This window comes from Lineus longissimus, chromosome 16 (assembly GCF_910592395.1).
Source record: "Lineus longissimus chromosome 16, tnLinLong1.2, whole genome shotgun sequence".
NCBI classification, from domain to species: Eukaryota; Metazoa; Nemertea; class Pilidiophora; order Heteronemertea; family Lineidae; genus Lineus; species Lineus longissimus.
The window spans coordinates 13,175,838-13,194,788 of NC_088323.1; the positions used below are offsets into that span (position 1 = coordinate 13,175,838).

The following is an 18,951-nucleotide window of genomic DNA, read 5'->3' on the forward strand; positions in this document are numbered from 1 at the left end:
AGATGGCCAGATAGGCCTACATGCTCCTGATCCTGCACATGCACCTGCACTGCCCATGCCTGCAGATCGCGAAGGCGAAGCCATGGAAGAAGCAGAACAACCCGCGCAAGTTCCTCCAGCTCCAGCCTACGAAGCATCTTTTGTAAACAGGAAGGGATATCACTCCATCAACGTGCAAGCAGTGGTTGACGATAAGGGTAATTACTTTTATAATTATACCTGAAAACATGCTAAATACTAGGGCCAATATCCATGATATCACAACAAGCGCCACATCCTCGACATCATGACATGCACCATGACTGACATGCCTTTTTTGGTAAACGAACGTTGCCCAATTCCATGATTGCCTGACCAACAAAACATATGGAATGCCATTTATGCAAAAATTAGCTCTTGTACACTGTTGCTCATAAAGATAGAATACGCATAGTTTTTGTATTTTTTCATCGTTAATTGCATAGAAACTTGTTGATGCTGAAATATGTTGAATATAATAAAATACGGAGTGGTCGTGTAATAATGATCAATAGCCCTCCTAACTAAAATGATACATTTCCTTTTCAGGAAAATTCACCAATGTAGTTGCACGTTGGCCAGGGGCAACCCATGATGCCTTTATTTGGAGGAACAGTGACCTTAAAGAGCACCTGGAACTGACAAACCCCAGAGGTGAAGATGGACTGTTGCTAGGAGATAGTGGATACCCTTGTATGCCGTATCTCATCGTCCCGTACGGAGCACCCACAACAGAAGCCCAGCAGAGATTGAACACTTCGTTATGTGCCACAAGAGTGAGGAAAGAACATGCCTTTGGAGTGTTAAAGAGGAGGTTCCATGTTCTCCATGGGGAGATTCGTATGCAGCCAGACCGTGTAGTTAAGATCATCTCTGCCTGTTTTGTCCTGCATAATATTGCAAAGATGAGAGGAGAACGTGACCCCCGGCCAGAAGACGACGACAGTGATGACGAAGAAGATGATGAAGATGATGATGAGGAGTATGCTGGCCCAAACTCTGGCAGTGTTTACAGGGACTACCTCGCCAATCGCTACTTTGCTTAATTGACTGTGATCCATTGCAACCTGAGTGAGGGGATATATCAAAACAGTGGAAGCTACAGCCAGTGAATTTTCCAATTTCAAACTTAAAAACTATAACTATATGTATTGCATAATCAGCACTCGCGTAATAATATATATTAATATAATAATATATATTAATATATTTAATATTTAAAAAATTCAAATCCTATAAACATAGATACTATTTACACATAAATTTACAGTTCAATGCCCGACAGACCCAAGAACTCCTTTTCCTTCAGCAGAGCAATCTCCAGCTGTAGCTTTTCTATTCGAAGGCCAGCCTCTTTCTGAAGAACTTCCTGAGTACGTGTTGTGGCCTTCTGCGTAACAAGAGTTGCCTCAAGGACCTCAAGCTGCATGTTAAATACATCCTGCTGAGTCTTCTGTCGGCACATGGCGTCTGTCAGCAGACCCTTCGCATGTGCTTTCCTGGCACCTAGGAGAGAATGAAACAAATTATGACGGGTTAAATGGATCACACAGCACTTCAATTTTGTCACTTTGTGAATGGCCAGAGCTCATTTTAGCACATTTGATTGATTCATGTAGGGACTGCTTAAAATCAAGAAAGGCTTTCGCCATTCTAGAGTCCCAACTACTCACCAGTGACTTTGCACAGTTTGGCCTTCTTTTTGGCTGGAGATTTTGGGGCAGTCATTGCAGTGGCTGTCATCGTCTGTTGAGAATCTAGAATAAAAAATGACAGTTCGGCCTATATGATGATAAATATCAAATCACGAAAGGTCACAAAATGTTTTGCAACCAAAACTCTGGCAAATATAGATTCAAATATCCAAAATGCAAATGCCTTGATATATGAGGTGTGGGCCAGGCTATCAGCATCGATACAGTATTAGACCCCGGGCCTAATAGCCTACTGAAAGACCGAACCTGTATCTAATAGCATACCAAGAATTATTGTGGCTCCCTCTGTGTGTGTTTCCTGTGGTTGACGATCAAAGGTTGCCACAACCACTGCATCTGAGCAGTCGACATCAACATCTGCAGCTTGATTTACTGAAAAATTAAATGAAATTATCATAAAAAATAATTTTACTATTTCTAAATTAAAGACGCATGATGTCTAACCGGGTCACTACAGTCGCTTTCTGTTTCTCAGTAGGCCTACTTGTATTTCTTCCATTGTAAACCGGTACCAATGTAATGTATCATAGTCTAAGAAATACTCGGCTCTTAATTGACATGGGCATATTTATCATCGAGCTTCCAGCACCTTTAAATTGAACTTACCAGGAGTACAACCAGCCAGATCAGGTAATGTAGCAGGGAGGGAGACTGCTGCTGTAGCCTTTATAGGTGTGGTTACTGAAAATATTAACAAATGAAAGTTTTAAAGTTTAAAGGGAATGAATCACATAAATTGGCGGGGAAAATCAATAAATTCTAATTAAATCCATCGAAAATCCAAATTTCTATGATATTCCATTAAAACAGGGTGATGTCAGCTTAACAATAGGCCTAATGTGTACAATTGCGATCATTTTGTTAATTCTTTGAGGTAATTCACATGACTTATTGAATAAATTAAAAGTATTAACAAATATTTATATTGGAACTTATTTCTGTTTCACCCTGTATAGTACTATTTGCAAACTTTGCGTTCCATACACTTACTGGGCATGCTCAGTGCGTTTAGAAATATGGAGTCGGGAAATTTGCAAGCGCGTATTTGGAGCAGCGAATAACCACATTTTCTGTACTTTTGTGCAGTTGAACTACCTTATCTGTTGATGAATTTGATTTATAGAGCTATGAAGTCAACTACTATGGTACTATTTCTAAGTGACGGTCATGAAAAGCTGTACTTTCGGCCGCTTGAAAAATGCATGCATGCACTGTAATGTCAGCATGTACACATGGTCGCTATACACACAGGAAGTCCAACAGAAATGGCTGGCAGAGTGCCAATATCGATGCAGGCACCAGACGACATACTTTGAACTTAGCCAGGGTAGGGCCGAGTTGAGCTTAATTCCACCAATGTTTTTGAAGATTGACATCAGGCTATGAAATCTAGACCTATGTAAGGCTTAGGCCTATGTTCAGAAATATATGCTGGTAGAAGTAGATAGCGTTTTATGGCCTAATTAGGCTAAATCGGAGCCTGGTGTACCTACCTGCAGACTCAAATCCACCAGTGATGCCTCTGAATGCTGCGTCTTTTTCGAATGTTTCTATTATTCTCTGCAGTGTAGGGTCGGCCTGTGGCATCTTTCCCCCTCCGCCAGTCCCTCTCTGGTGTTTTTGCTGCAGGGAATGGATCTCTTTCGCCTTTGAAAGCTGCTGGTTCCATTTTTCCCTGCAGTTATCCCCGGTCCTTGTGGCCACTCCCAAGGAACTAACCATTAGGGCAATTTCATCCCATTTGTTTTTTTTCATTTTGTTTGTCACATCTGACGAAAACTTGGATCGCAAGATCCCAAGTTCATTTATAACAACATCGACTAAAACTTCGGCTTCTGAGTGTGAAAAATTTGGTTTTCTCTCCCTTTTTGTCTTTTGAGATGAATGATTCTCTATGGAGGCAGCCATCTTGCATGTCTTGCTTTCAATATGAGGACCAAATGCATTATGGGAAATGTCCCTAGCAACTAACATTGATTTACTTAAAAGTAGCGTTAGTTAACATTGGGCCTGACATTGATTTGTGAAACTCAATTTTAGCGTTATGTTAGCTAACGCTAAGTTAGGGACTTTAACATAAAAAGATAAACTAACATACTTTTATCACCATAACTTTTGTGCAAACGGCCCCAGGTCAATCTTTTAACAATAAAGTTAATTTTCTTAAGCACCTCCTTATCTTACTTCTTCACATACAGGGCATCCCAAACACTTTGCTAAATCCACTAACCCCCCCCCCCCCATTTCAAGTTGGTATTGCACCAGACCCAAGCTCAACGGTACAATGATCATGTAAGTGTCCAAATACCTTTTCAGGACATACTAGTATGAGGACATCAATTTTGATACCAGAAGGAAAACCAATCCTGTCTGTGTGTCACTGTGACATAGATCCTGGCTCTATTGGAAATGTCGCACTCGCACTGCATTACTTCATGTGATGTCACTTACATCTTTCACAGTTGACAAATTGAAGCATCCATGGTTATTGTAACTATATATAGTCCTTGCCAAATCTATCTAAAAGTATCAGTAAAACTGCTAAACTATGAATTGTATCTGCTTACTCAGCTGAGCGCCAGGCCCTTGGGCCTCTTGTTAAATAAAAGCATAACTTCACTTTACACTTTTCGGGGTTGAAAATGTACTCACGTAAATCACCAAAATTACATGCCAAATTCGCACATGACCTGTTATTTCTCAAAGCTTGGAAGCTCAAATGTCTGAATGTAATGTATGCGCGTAATGTATACTCTCAGCAAGCGAATAGTTGTGATCGTCGGTTTTTGATACGAATCGTTTCCTGTATGGCCGTTACAAGCCGTTGTCTGAATATGATGTGAACCTGTTTACCGTTCAATGCTGCTCCCTGTGACGCTGTACCCGCAAATGTTCAATGAAAAAAATGCTGATAATGACTTACACGGCTTGTTCGCATCGTAAACATAGTGGTACCCGGGTTAACTGTCTTTGTGTTTGGCCTAATTTTACAACGATTACTCCCCATGTAACCACGATCTAGGATGGACAGGCTGTGTATTATGAATAGGAAAAGTCACCTAGGGACCGTTGCGTAGAATACTTTTTTGGCGAAATATTGTGCAGAGTCCAGTAAGCCCATCGGCAATGCAGGTCCAACACCGGAGCATCCAGATCCTGTTCCTGCGCTTGCTTCTCCAGAACAGGTAAGCAAAACCATTGTGAATAATCAATCGATATCTACGTACCATGCATGCATGTTGTACTTATCTGTATGTCACTATGTGTATTGCATGTACTGGGGCTAGAACAATTAGGCTTGTGGTATTCGACTCGATGACTCGACGACGCGATGGCTCGATGACGCGATCGTTGCTATGGATTTTGCTAAAATACGGAATCCCATGATCCTGGTCTCCGGGCTACCGCTGCAACAGCAAAGGTTTTAGCTCGGCCTTCCCATACCCTGCTACGGTATGTGGAAGGATGTGCCCCCCCCCCCCAGCCATGGCCACTGGAGATTGGTCCCCGCGATTGATTTTGATATTTAAAGGACTCGCGGAAGTTTCATAGCATGCAAAATGACCGGAGATTTAATTGACAAACAAGCTTCTAGTGGCCATCGTCAGATGTCATGTGGTAGTCTGTCAACAATCGGAATTTCGCATATGTGCAGTTTTTTAGACTCAGTCCCTCAGTCCCTCTTCCGTCCCTTGACATCTGCCCCCCCCCCCAATACATCAGCCCCTATACATGCTTTCCGAAATTGGTGGCTTGCATTGGAACTAACTTTTTCCCCCCCCCCCCCCCCCCCCCACACACACACACTTCCATAGTCAAGGGGGCCGCAGGCGCGTTCCCGATTTTTCGGGAAAAGGGGGTTAATTTTCACTCTTGTTTCGGGGAAAAATCCCCGAAAAATCAATAAATAGGGGTGTTATTACTGCTATTTTCCCTTCAAAAACTGAAAATAGGGGTATATTTTCTAATGTTTTCCTTCCCTGGGTCTTCTTCCCCGAAAAGATTTTTAAAAAGCCCGTTTTACGGGCCGTTTTATCCCCGGTTAAAATTAATTGGAAATCTACAAGTTGGCCTGAGGACATGTATGGGCTGACCCTTCCTTTAGGGGGTAGGGATCCAAGACTCCCTTCAATTAGGGGGTAGGGATCCAAGACTCCCTTCAATTAGGGGGTAGGGATCCAATACTCCCTTCAATTAGGGGGGTAAGATCAAATCCTTCCTTCAAATAGGGGGTCAATTTCCTCACAAAAGCCCGCAAATAGGGGGTACAAAAAAATGCTGTTTCCTTCCATTAGGGGGTGATTTTAAAACTTGGGAACAAGCCTATGTACCCCCTAAATACGGGGAGTGGGGGGGGGGGCGGGCTTCTTCCCCCTTGTCCGTCATTAAAGGCATTCAAGTGTGTTGGTCAACCATGACTATCTCCTTTGTCCCTCCACCACAGGCCTAGTTTCCCCTTATGACATCACTATTTCGGACACTCAGCGCCCCATTTCTGGAAAGGGGTATAGGACATTTAATATTGCCGTGCTGAACGGATATCTAGAGCCAACCTTGTCTCCAGGAACTCGCGTGTCATTTTAACATTGGAATTTCTGCTCGTAAAGAACCTGGGTAGGAGGTTGATCTGAACCAGCTATATTTAGGTGTATTTAGCTGTATTGACGGTAAGATACCAGTGGCTTGCATAGCAACATGGCGCATGGTTTTATCAAAAATGCGAACTTGTAGGAAACGAAAAATGGTCGGATTAGATACGGTGAAAACAGCTGGAAAGGGGTTGGTAATGATCGGTTCTTTTTTATTTTCCTCCACTTATGATTCTATATATAAATTACAGTCCAAGCAGTGATATTCTTTAAGAAGATTCCAACTTGATCGCGTCATCGAGTCATCGCGTCGTCGAGTCATCGAGTCGAATACCACAAGCCGAACAATTAACACTGACAACAGTTTTAAAACAACTTTAATAGTATAACTCTGAATAGTTTTACAGTACACATTCAATTACATGTATTCTTCACCATAGTGGATTCTGACTTTGGGCGTCCTCAAACAGGCACTCAGCATTTGGAGAATGTGGGTTGTCGCATTCTGGGCAGCAGGTTGCATCACTGTCCCAGTTAAAGTTGAGGATGGAGCAACCAGATGAGAGCTCGTATGGTTTTCCACCATCTGGACAGCAGGTTACGTCACTGTCCCAGTTTCTTTCCTGGTGGTCGACAATGGAATCGGGATAACAAGATGTCGAACTGTCCTGGTCGGATTCAATTTTACTTCCCTCGCTGCTGTGCTAGAACCACAACGCGTTGCAAGAAGGACATCTGCCGGATGGGAAAGTGGCTGACTTTTCGGATGAAACTGAAATGTCATCCTCATGATCATCGTGATCATCATCTGGCATGTCTGCTTCTGAAATAAAGAAATTGAATAATATTTAATTTGAATTCTAAATCTTTTTCAGGTTGAGAAAATTGGCAGGAAAAGGAGTGGTCCGAAACCCAGGGCTATGCCAGTGAGTAAAAAGCAGAAACAAGAAGCAGCCCTTGCCTTATTGGACCTATCTGCAACGTTTACAAGCAGTGTTTTGGATGAAAATGATGCGTCTACAAGCAGTGTTTTGGATGAAAATGATGACACAAACAGTTTTGAAAATGCAACAGCCAGTTTTGAGGATGTTGCAGCACCAACGGTGATTACAGTAAACATGATGCATGTCGAGATACAGTGTTCACCCATTATGAGAGACGTCGGAACTCAAACTGTATATGAAAAGTACACTCTGGGTGCTAAAATTGAACATATTGTCCAAAAAAATGAAAAAGTTTTAGGGGCATGTAACATTACCCAACCATCTATTGTTACAGATTCTAAGCCTTGCATTGATGGCAATGCTGGTCAGATTTTGTCATTGGAATCAATTTGTGACAATGACAAAAAAATGAAATTCTTTACTGGTTTGCATTACTTTCAATTCATTGCCCTATTTCAATTTCTTGGGGATGCAGTGAACAATCTCAAATATAGATACAGGGATATCAGAACATGTTCAAGTGACAAAGGTGAGACTACTTCTAGTAAAAGTGACAGCACTGACAGTAGTAAGACTACTACTTATAGGCGAAGTCCAAATAGGAAAACTTCATCAAAGGAGGAACTTTTCATCATGCTTGTTCGACTACGCAGAGGCTATTCCTTTTTTGCAATGAACACTTTTTTCAAGTTATGTGAGACTAGATTAAGGACAATATTCACCACGTGGCTGCAGCTTCTACACTGCCATTTCAAAGATTTACGCCATCTAATGTTTCCTGACCGGGCTCATATCAAAAACAATTTACCACAATCATTTCAGTCATTCAAAAATATTAGGTGTGTGGTGGATTGCACAGAATATTTTGTGGAAATGCCAAGAGACTTTTCCAGGCAGGGAAATCTGTATTCTAATTACAAGCATCACCATACTTTTAAATGCCTCATAGCTGTTGCTCCAGATGGTGCTGGTGTTTTCATCTCCGATTTATTTGAAGGTGCCATGAGTGATAATGATGTATTTATGAAGTGTGGACTCATTGATTTTTTAAATCCTGGTGACTTGGTCCTTGCTGACAGAGGATTCACAGTCAAGGAAATTTTGAACAACCGAAATGTAGAACTTAACATTCCATCATTTCTGCATGGGCGAGCTAGGCTTACTCCACAAGAAGAATTATCAACCAGACGTATAGCTAAGGTCAGGATTCATGTTGAGCGCTATAACGAGCGTTTGAAGAAATTCAGATTAATAGCAGGTACAATACCAATGGTGCTTGCACCTTTGGCCAACCAAGCTGTATTTGTTGCCTGTTGCCTGGTGAACTTTCAAGATCCCCTTGTGATTTGAGTGAAATCTCAGTGAACAGAACACTGTCACTAGAATATACTAGTAATGACTGGAAAAACATGCTGTCTCTATGAATGATTAAAAGTAATTGTAATAAATTCTTCAAAAATATTTGTAAGTTTACATTGAATTATTTTGAAAAAAAATGTTTATAAAACCGAGGTTTGGTGTCGTATTCACTGTTCTACTTTAATTTACCCTAAACAGACCACACTGACTTTTAAGTCCTTTAATAATGAAAGCAATGTTTTACTGGCAAATACAAATTTACAAATTACTGGCCAAACCGTATACTTTCAAATCACCCTGCAGGGCCTTATTCATGTCTTAGGGATGATTACAAAACAAATGGTTTCAAATCACGTGGAATTCTCATTTCAAAAATTTCAGGAGCAAGAAGTCTGTGCCAAAGATAGCATATTGGCTTCACCATGTCACTAATGAATGCTTCATCCCTGTATATTCTTTCTATACTAGGGTCTCCCTTTTCTGAATACAGAACAAAGTCACACCAATGCCTTTCCATGACTCTCAGCTGGAATTGTACCTGATAGTAATATTGGTGTTACTTTCTCAGGAGGAGCTTTCCATCATCATTTAGCTTAAAACATGCTGAATTTAGTTTTTGCTTTTGAATCCGGCCATTATCAAGTGCTGATCTCAAGTCTTTTGGTGCATGGGACTGAAGTAACTTCAATGTTTTTATTTCTAGAATCCCATCGGGATGGGTTTCTGATGGGTCATAGACTAGCCCGGATACAACCAAGTTCTGGCATAGCATTGTTCACCCAGAATCCAGTGTCTTCCACTCTGTATCCTGGAATGAATCCATGTTTGACTTTCAAATATTGTTCTCTTGCTGGACCTTCTTTCTCCAAACCTTGCTGCATCCAGAAACTGGAGTAACTTTTTTTAAACCAGAGTTTCTCTCGAACAAATACTATGCGTTTTTCAGAAAGTTCGCCTAGTTGCAGGCTTTTACCAAGAGAGTATTGAGTTTTAGCAACTGATGCAGTCAGCCTGAATCGACGCTCCTGGTTCCAGACTGCCGACTCGCTTTGTCTTTGACTTCCTTGTACCATACATACCCTGGTCGTACCTGAGCTAGGGATGACACAGTTGTCTTTTAATTGCCATACCAGATTGTGAAGTGTTTGTTTTCGGGAGTCAGTCAGCTTGTAGTCTTGGTATGTGTGTGTCAACAAAGTACTCCACATGCTGCAAGACTCACCTTGACTCCCCATACCTAGATTTTTGAGAAATGTGTTGACACTTTCACTGGTGATATTTCTTAGGTGAGTTGGTCGGGGATCATATGTTATTGTATTAAGACGATATTCTGACTGTGCCTTTGAATATTTGGCTTCGTGTACAGCTTTGGGTGTTTTCCTTTTTTGTCCCTTGTTCCATTCACATGGTTTGTCTGTGCATGTTTTCGGATCATAGCCATGCTTCTTTACATGACTCAAGAGTGCCAGTAGCAGTGCAGAAACATGGCTGCACCTCCCTAGTGCAGATGCTTTGCACTCACAACTGCTGTCAAGCACATATCCACTGTCCTGAGATATTGTCACATGCACCTTGTATGGTGGCTGTGCATGCATTGAGGGTAACACACCAGCCTTAAGAAAAAAAAAATTGTCCTTTGAATTGTCTTTAATATTCACTACATTCCCAGAATCAACGTACTGTTGTCCCTTCGTAAATGGCTTTTTAGTCATATGACATAGGTCTGTGTCCTCTTTATTCATGTTATCCTTGTCTCCAACAACTTTATGCTATGGACTCCAGTAAGAAATAATGAATATGACCACAGTTAAACATATTCGGAACTTTTTTGGATGGAAACGCCCCCCATTTTGTTATTGGAGGTGGAGGAGGTGTGTTGGTCTTGGTAGCCTGTGGAGCAGCAGTTCCAGCATGTCCAGTACAAGTAGATGCTGCCTGGAAGTGTGATCGAACCTTTTCTGCATACCACTTACCATCATCTACTGTAATAGAAATCTTCGAGTGGTGTCCTGAAGCCACACAAGTCTTGCATCTGTAAAATATTGAAAAAGAACATAAGTCACCTACCAGTCGAGTAGAATCAAGGGATGATGGAGGTAAATAAAAGGAGAGGAGAGTAATTAATGTATTCAGAATGAATTACTATGACCAGGGGCTTCATTTATGCTTTAATTAAGCCCCCTCCACCCCCCCCCCCTCCATTTGCTACCAGAAATTTTGAGAATTAAAGACATTTGACTGCATTTGTACTGTATCACCCTGTATAATACAGCAGTTCTTTTGGTGCACCCTGTGGAATCATAGACAATCTGGGCATGCGCAGCTGACCGAAACATGGGCGGCATGTCAGTTCAGCTTGGAAGCGCACATGTTACTTCGGCCTATTGTCATCATCATTGTGAATAATTCTTCATGTGGAGTATTGTGTGAGGTGTTTTGTATCGCCTGGAGGCATTCAATTCGCTATTGAATCAATTCTTTTTGCCACGGGACCGTACAATTGGATAAAAGTGATTCATCATGCATTGTGACGGAGTGTCAGATTTTTTATTGTGAATGAAATTTAATCAGCCTACCTTTCAATTAAATTGGGCCGATTGCCAGAGACTTTGAGACCCCCACACTGCAGCCACCTCTTCAAGACAATATTGGAATATTTGTTAAAATCACTGGTGTCCAAATTTGCTCCAGGTACGTCTTTTTCATTTAAATTGATATGCGGGAAAGTTGATGTGCTAGCCATTATGTAATGCTAATGCGATGATGAGATTGTCCGACATCCGGGCATTACCTATCTATCCTCGTGGTAGTCTATTTTTAGCGCAGTGCGGTGACGTCATCTTCGCGGAATGCTATTACCTGCACTCCCTGTGGGGTGAATAACATTACCTTTTGAACAGCTGGCTGTAGGGGGATTTGGAACAGCCGGTATACCTGCTGACCTGCTGAACCCAGTTTAATGTTATTTTCAATCCACGATTGCACGTCACCGGATTTTCGAGATTTCGCGGGAAATGAAATTGTAAACAAACGCATGTGTGCAGTTCAAATGTAAACAAAAAACTATTTTTGGTACTTTTGGTTGCTGGACTTGGGTTTTCCAGCAGTTAGGAGCTGGGGTCAAATAGGTGGTCTATTGTTTATGGGTGCTGTTTTAGTCAGAGCTAGCCCTTGATTATGAAGGGATTTTCAAATTAAGGTGACCATGGTCTGTTTATGTGCTCACCACAGCTTTCAATACTTGATGTATCTGAAGAGGCGCGCTGAACCTGACATGGCTTTATCAAGGAGCTGCTCATGCTGCTGAACTTTTAGCTTGCCTGTCGACTAAGTGCCTTGCCCGAGACATTGCTACATGTAGGAAGAGCACGCATTTTAAAGTTATAGTAGTGATAGAACAATTGGTTCGAGCCATTTGGAAGCCGACATGTGAAGGCCTATCTGAGTTCTCCTTCTTCTTCTCTCTATAAAAAGGGGCTTATTGCTGACTAAGGAACGAGGCATATTGACATTGCCTCATCATCTCTATCGGACCAATTGATAAACTTTGTTATGCACGCATACATCACGCCACAGCTAGGTCCGAGTCTGTGGACAAATGGTTTGTTTAATTTGTCTCTTCGATATATCTCCTTTGATATTGCATTAGATTTTCATCGCAATTCAATCTATTCAAGATATAGCCCATTTGAACCTGCCTGCGCCACGGGTATAATGCTAGTTGAATAATATGCAAGAGAATGACTTGAAGCAGGCGCACACGCTTTAAGTGCAAGTCCACGATAGCACCAGGCAGTGGGTGATAAAGCAATTTCACAGATTTCATTGATATTTGGTGGGTGGAGCCCCTTAGGTGAGATATGAAATTGTGTCAAATATTTCACCGATCCCTCCAACAGGGGCTGAGATATGGGTCAGAGTTGATTTGGGGGTGATTTTGACCTTTTTTATAGAGATCTTAAGTGGGGATAATGAGTGACCCTGCACAGGAAATAGATAGAATATTGGATTGACCTGTTGTTATGAGTGAATGCATTACAAGAGCTACCCAAATACAAAAAAGCATAGCCAAATGACCTTCGATGTTGTTGTACTAGGCCTACCCCTACCCCTATCTCAAAGGGGTCAATGAAACATGGTGAACTTTCAGCCCGGATATCTCACCCTTTGCAGAGCGTTGGGCAATGATTCTTTGCCTGTCGGATACTTTATGATGTCAAGATTTAAAATCAAGAATAAAAACTTTGTCCGCTCTGTTCAGCTAGGAATGCCAAAGCTTGAAAGTTAGGCCAAATTTGATCATTTTGGGCTGTCGCCACCTATTGGGAATGACTTGAACTAGTATGATTTTCTACAGAAATTGATTATACATGTATCACCGATATCCCTGTGGGAGATATAAGCTTAGGGACCATCTCTACAGTATTTTGAGGCCAAGAAGACTAGGTCACCCAGTGTTGGGGTCTGACCCCCTCCCCCTCAAATTCCATTTATTCATCAAAAAGATCAGGTAAAAAATGTCAAGTATGCTCGAGGACAGAAAAAAAGAAACGTCAGTTCCAAAAGGGCAAAATAGACACGACAGTGGTGAATGGCACAGATGATTGAATGTAGTATTATAAACATTATAATATACTGTACTGCCTGGTCCTGGGTAAAGGTAGAGGAAAATGATAAAATGAACTTCAGCCCCATCCCCACTTCATATGGCAGAACACAGCCTTTCTTTCAGATTGTGCCCATTTTACTGCTGGGGTTAATCCATGCACATGCTACAGCTCGGAAGTATAGCTTTATATTCTATACCAAACTAGAAAGGATTATTTCGCTGAATGTCGCTTCTACTGTACAACATGTACATGCTACCAGAAGTACTTTTGGTGTCATCAGGGTGGTGAAAGACATGGAGCTGAACAGTCATTGCATCGGCAAAAATATCCCTGTTATGTCCAATCACAGGGCTAGATACCCATGTAATACAAGGTACAATGAAGAACTGTTTGAAGGAATAGGTAAGGCCCCCCTAAGCCTAACCTGAGGTAGCGTGGCCATCGGCTTCTCGTTTTATATTGTTAGTTTCAGCATCATTTCTTCATTTCAATACAAATCATGGCCTACTTCCAGCCTTATTGACAGAGATGGAAGAACAACGTGATGTATAAGATTATTTTCTTTTAATATGAAAATATAATGTTTATAGACTAATTACAAAAAAGATATCGCTGCATCGAGAAATAATACTCTTTACATGATGTGTACATGGGCATATACATGGATGTGGTATGTCACCATGGAAACAAAAAAATGGAATAACCACTTTGAATCAGACCAGCACTCACAACAGCATTAACCATGCCAACAAAGACTGGCTCACTATTCAGAAATTCTGAAACACGTAAAGTACTGTCAATGGTATTAATACTGCTGGGCAAAATCGGGAACATGTCTGAAAATTGCACAGATTCGTAACTGACATTCCTGATCGTCTTGACTTCTGAGGGTTACTCGGGTAGGCACCTGCCAGTGCAAAGAACCAGCATTATACTGAAACTTCCTCAGCCACTGTCCACCAAGAGATACTGGTCATTCATCGATACATGCACGCCCTTCATACTCACATTCTCAATTTTCAAATTTAAAACCAAAATAAGTGGAATTTGGGCTATGGATTTTCACAGCAGGCTTCAACTGTTCATCAACAATAAACCACCAGCTAGGCTATTCTAACCACTGTGAGGGGCAGTAGTCATGATCCTCTTATGGTACCGGTACCGTACATTACTATTGTTGGCTCGAAATGCTTTCTGAATACAATGCACATTATTATTGTACACTCAAGAGGATACTATGCTGATTAGTGCACCCATGATCACTTTAGTCAAGGGTATGGCAAGCTGCAACAAGATTGAGAGATTCACGCTAAATGCAGGGGCATGGCGATCAACCCATAAGCTACGCAGCTGAATGGAATGATAACGCTAGATCGAACGAAAAGACTTGACTGAAGACTAGCTGTCTGCAATCCAATCATGATAAAATGGTTCCAAACGAAGTCAGCAAAACCAATGAGTTCACAGGTGAAGTTGGTTATACTAGTATCCCTACTTCTGTCATAACCTTTCTACGAAGACTGTAGCGCTTGACTGTCTCCTGGTGTACCTCTTCTTGGGCATCCTCTTGTGCCTCATCTTCCTCGGAGTGGCCCGATACTTCTGAAAGCTGTCCCTGCTTTTGTTTTGCAGAGAGGCGACTGAAGTAGGACATGACCTGTGTTGAAGTCAGCCACTGATCTTTGGGAAACATCATCTTCAGGCGCTTTGCAACGTTAGTTGGATATTCTTTGAACCCAGTTACACCTTTCATAAATTCCGCATACAAATATCTTCGCACTTCTGCAGAAAACCGTCTTGAGGTATTCTGTCCTCGAAGAGCCCAGCCTGCAAAAAGCAAAGATTGTTCTGAATCTGCATCTGTCTTGCTCCGTACTACAACAGATCCGGAGGGTTGTCCAACTTTGGCTATGGCACCAACTCGCCCAGCCCATTTCCGCTTTACCTTGTCCATCACGGTTTCCTTGAGTGTCACACTTGTGTGGGAGCCATAGGCCAAATGTTCTGTCAGGTCCTCTTGTGATTTGAAAAATCGGTCACATCCATTTTCAGGGCTACACCAAGCTCGTCTCAAGGTCGATATCCACAATCACTGTACCCACTATTCTTTCCTCTGTACTAGAACATGGTAGAGGCTCATCATAGGCGGAGGAAGTGCCAGGCTGAAAAAACAATTGTGAACTAAAGCAAACAGTATGGACAACAATCTTTCAACATAAATGTACGTCACTGTATGTAGAGTAAACATGGCGTCTCGTCCAATCATCTCCATTGCAAGAATTTCCTATTGGCATGTCCAGCCCATGTCATGAATATCACTGGTTACAATGCAGATTTTCAATGCTTGAACTTTTACATTGTGATCTTGAAATTAATGAAAATTGAAGAAGGCATTTTTTTGACAAAATCACTCTCCTTTTATTCAAGGAAAACATTTATACTCATTTATACAGGAACATAGCAAGCCGGGTCTGGAGCTCCTTCAGCCACTTGCTTACCTTCTGTTCCGTTGAGATATTCGAAGAGGGATGAGGCCTGTGCTGTTCTTTGTTAGCTAATGAGCTGATGAGCCATTCATAATCAGAGCCAGATCTAACAGGCAAAAGAACTCTCCACTTCTCGAACACCATCCTGGATACTCTTGCTGAAACGCCACGATCTTTTTGTGGGCGTCTGGTGGAAGTGACTTTGTGCAGAGGATGTTCACACATTCTTGACGGAATCCAGCAAAGGCCCAACTTGTAGGGTGAACTGGGCATATCGTAGTGTCGAGATCTGGGGATTCAAAGTCGAACACTCCTGCTCGAAGCGCAATGAGCTGCCATTCGTACTCAACCACGTCACTGCATGCAATGCCCATGGTGCCAGCTTCAACATGTTCAACATGCACATGCCCATGCCTGCGCCTGCTGGATGACCGAACCTTTAGGCAGGTCAAATGCGCCTGAATATCTTTCTTGTAATGTTTCAGCCCAACTACACTAGTGTCCTTTGGATATTGGGTAAACGGACCACAATCTACCCCACAGCTTATAGCGGAAAATCCGCATTTTAATGATATCTTTGGTTTTTTGGGCTCAGGCTCGCAGGTGTCAATGATATCAGCCATGCTTGCTTGTGTCGTGTGGCCACCATGTAGTAAACTTGCATGATGAATTCCATGCTGGCCGTGGTGTTGCCCTGAATCACGCATTCATGAAGGCCTGCGGTATGGGGTGGGGGTGCCCTGGTACGCAATCACCAGTAGTCCTGAGCACCTGTTGCTGCTTATGTATATTCTTCCCAGATGTTAGGAGGATTATTTAGACAGAAATAAACCAGAAGAGACCAGAGGGCATCTTCCAAATCCATCATGGAATACAGTGCAAAATACAAAAAGCAGCAAACACCTCGCAATATACATGCAATCACAAAATCATCTTAAGAGCGGCCAACAATTTTATTTCTGTAACTGAAAATAGGGTCCCATATTGATCTCCTGTAGAAGTGGCGTTGCCCAACACCCTGCAAAGGGTGAGGTATACCCCGTGGAAATATGCTATCTTTTAACTTTTTCATGATAACGTACCCAAAACGTGTGCTCTTCCGCAAAAGGGGGTGAAATCTATGATAAAACAAAAATGTTCAAAAATTGTCCATGATGTCCCCTTTCCAATGATACCAAGCAAAGTGGACTTCTTTGTCCAGAAAGTTTTTTTTTTAAATAAAAACTTTTTGTCATTTTCATCAAAACTGTGCATTTTTTCTAATGGTTAATGCATAGAAAATAATAGGATGAGTTAATACCCCCCATTCCTGGCCAGTGTGATTTTTCGCCGAATGGCTTTGCCTGCCTTCATCCTACCCCAAGACCAGTCCATGGTAGGAATTTGAGCCAGAACTGTTGACCCCCCACTTTATCACTTTTTGCAGATATTGCCTGGTTGTACCGTGGACTCACACTTAAGTAGGAATGAAGAAACTTTGTCTGGTCCGCTGGCTTTTATCTTGTTAAGTTTGAGTAAAACCGACCTCACATTCGCTGACGAAGAAGTCACTGATTCAAGATCATGATTAGCATAAATAGGTATGTCAGGCATTACAGGGTGACGCTGGTCGGAGAAGCTAGAGTAAAAATACTCCTTCAAATGCTTTACACTGCGGATTGTCGTAAGTTTCATTGCGTAACTTGACAGTTTCAGGCACCGCGTTAGACTTAGTTTTTAAATGATAAAAGTTCCGGAAGCGTTTTGGGTTTGTGCGTACATCCGCCCCCAAGCTGTTGGGATATATGCATTGAAGTTATCACGAGTCATATCACTGAGCCGATTGCGCAGTCGCCTGTACTACTGCCAACTAGAGCTGAAAGGGTGGATGTCGTCCTGGGTGCCGACAAATGGTAACCAGGTTCGAGATCGACTGGACAATAAGCACCCTGGGTGCCATTACACTAGACAAACAGCACCCAGCTTCTTTTTGCCTGGCTTACGGATCTTAGGGACGAGGACGTTTCTTGCAATCTCGTTTTATCTCGCGCCGTGGTACCTGCGGCATTAGCAGTGCTCGAAATAAAAAGAACAGATAAACAGAAAAAAACGCGTTTAGGCCTATTGGTCATTGAAAGCACATTTCGGATATATCCCTCCTATACACCTTTTCTGAATAAATCATCCAAAACGTAGCCTCTGCTTCTCCTGCATGATCACATATTTATCCTCGAACGAACGGCACGTGGCTATTATTAGACCTGGACGATTGTTAAATGAGCGTTTACGTTCGGATTTGTTAATTACCACATCGTTCAGTTTGAGCCCTTCTCTCGCCAGTGCTGTTACCTTGTTAGAAATGTTCTCATTATGTCCCTTTGGCAGATTACGAATCACAAAGTTCAAAGCAGTATGAGACGCATTTGTATCACCGGGCACTTGTCTCTTACCAAGAAGTGAAACGATCGCACTGATTTTCGCAATCTGGGCCCGAGTGCACATACATGCATCCGCGACCTCCTCCATAACCTTTACTCTAACAATGTCACTGACCTTTCGTAAAATAGCAGCTTCGATTGACTGCTCGAGTTGAGTAATCCTCTCCGTAAGCTTCCTTTCTACGGCATGAACACCAGTCGTCAGATCCTTGATAGCGGCCATAATGTCGTTGGTGCTGAAAGCACTGGCTGACTCCTCGACAGGCCAACTACCCGACACAATGAGACCTGCTGACAGCGGATTTGAGTATTCTACTATAGCCATCAAAACTGTTCACTAAGAGCTCTATGTCAAAGCACAGAATTTCATTAGAAAAATATTCTGATTCGTGAAAATATTATGCCGCGAATATATCCATTGCTCGGCATGCGGAAAAATGTTATGCCGCGGAAATTGTCCGTTCTACAGTAATCAACTACCCGAGGGGAACTAGAAACTGCTAACATTTATCAATGGAAGCTTATTTCAGCCTTAGGTTTCAACCAGGCCTTTCAAAACTCCCAGTTAAAAACCGCGCACACCGGATATTGGATAAAAGAATAGTGAATGGTCCCCACTTATCAACAGTACGTTCCGCTGAAATCAAGGCGGAACCACACCGTTTTTTCCAGTAAGCCGTTTAATTGTAGCCCCTGCCTCTGCTAATGATTGATATCCCCATGCATCAAACAATGCAGAGGCTACAAATAAACCGGGGCTACAAACATGACAAATTCCCCGTTCTAACTTATTTTTATCAAAGCATTATTCAT

General features: G+C 42.1%; 3 protein-coding genes across 3 annotated transcripts in view; 2 read left to right on the forward strand and 1 right to left on the reverse strand.

Moving 5' to 3' along the window:
- The window catches only part of LOC135500409 (ankyrin repeat domain-containing protein 50-like), a 745,855-nt gene that overhangs the window by 8,501 nt on the left and 718,403 nt on the right, over positions 1-18,951 (forward strand). The window lies entirely within an intron of this gene.
- On the forward strand, positions 20-1,068 carry LOC135500847 (putative nuclease HARBI1). Its single transcript, XM_064792512.1, has 2 exons — positions 20-197; positions 568-1,068. The coding sequence occupies exons 1-2, from the start codon at positions 56-58 to the stop codon at positions 1,062-1,064; spliced, it is 639 nt and encodes a 212-aa protein (XP_064648582.1). The 5' UTR covers positions 20-55; the 3' UTR covers positions 1,065-1,068.
- Positions 1,260-3,850, reverse strand: LOC135500611 (myb/SANT-like DNA-binding domain-containing protein 4). Its single transcript, XM_064792162.1, has 4 exons — positions 3,227-3,850; positions 1,998-2,105; positions 1,692-1,775; positions 1,260-1,524 (listed from the first exon to the last, which is right to left on the reverse strand). Exons 1-4 carry the CDS (start codon positions 3,705-3,707, stop codon positions 1,283-1,285), a joined length of 915 nt encoding a protein of 304 aa, XP_064648232.1. The 5' UTR covers positions 3,708-3,850; the 3' UTR covers positions 1,260-1,282.

What these genes read in the sequence shown, in the direction of transcription:
- LOC135500847 (XM_064792512.1), top strand. Translation starts at nt 56, where the DNA reads ATGCCTGCAGATCGCGAAGGCGAAGCCATGGAAGAAGCAGAACAACCC. An exon ending in AGCAGTGGTTGACGATAAGG is followed by an intron (nt 198 to 567) that starts GTAATTACTTTT and finishes TTTCCTTTTCAG; the next exon opens with GAAAATTCACCAATGTAGTT.
- LOC135500611 (XM_064792162.1), bottom strand. Translation starts at nt 3,707, where the DNA reads ATGTTAGTTGCTAGGGACATTTCCCATAATGCATTTGGTCCTCATATT. An exon ending in TGGTGGATTTGAGTCTGCAG is followed by an intron (nt 2,106 to 3,226) that starts GTAGGTACACCA and finishes TTAATTTTTCAG; the next exon opens with TAAATCAAGCTGCAGATGTT. An exon ending in CAAACTGTGCAAAGTCACTG is followed by an intron (nt 1,525 to 1,691) that starts GTGAGTAGTTGG and finishes ATTCTCTCCTAG; the next exon opens with GTGCCAGGAAAGCACATGCG.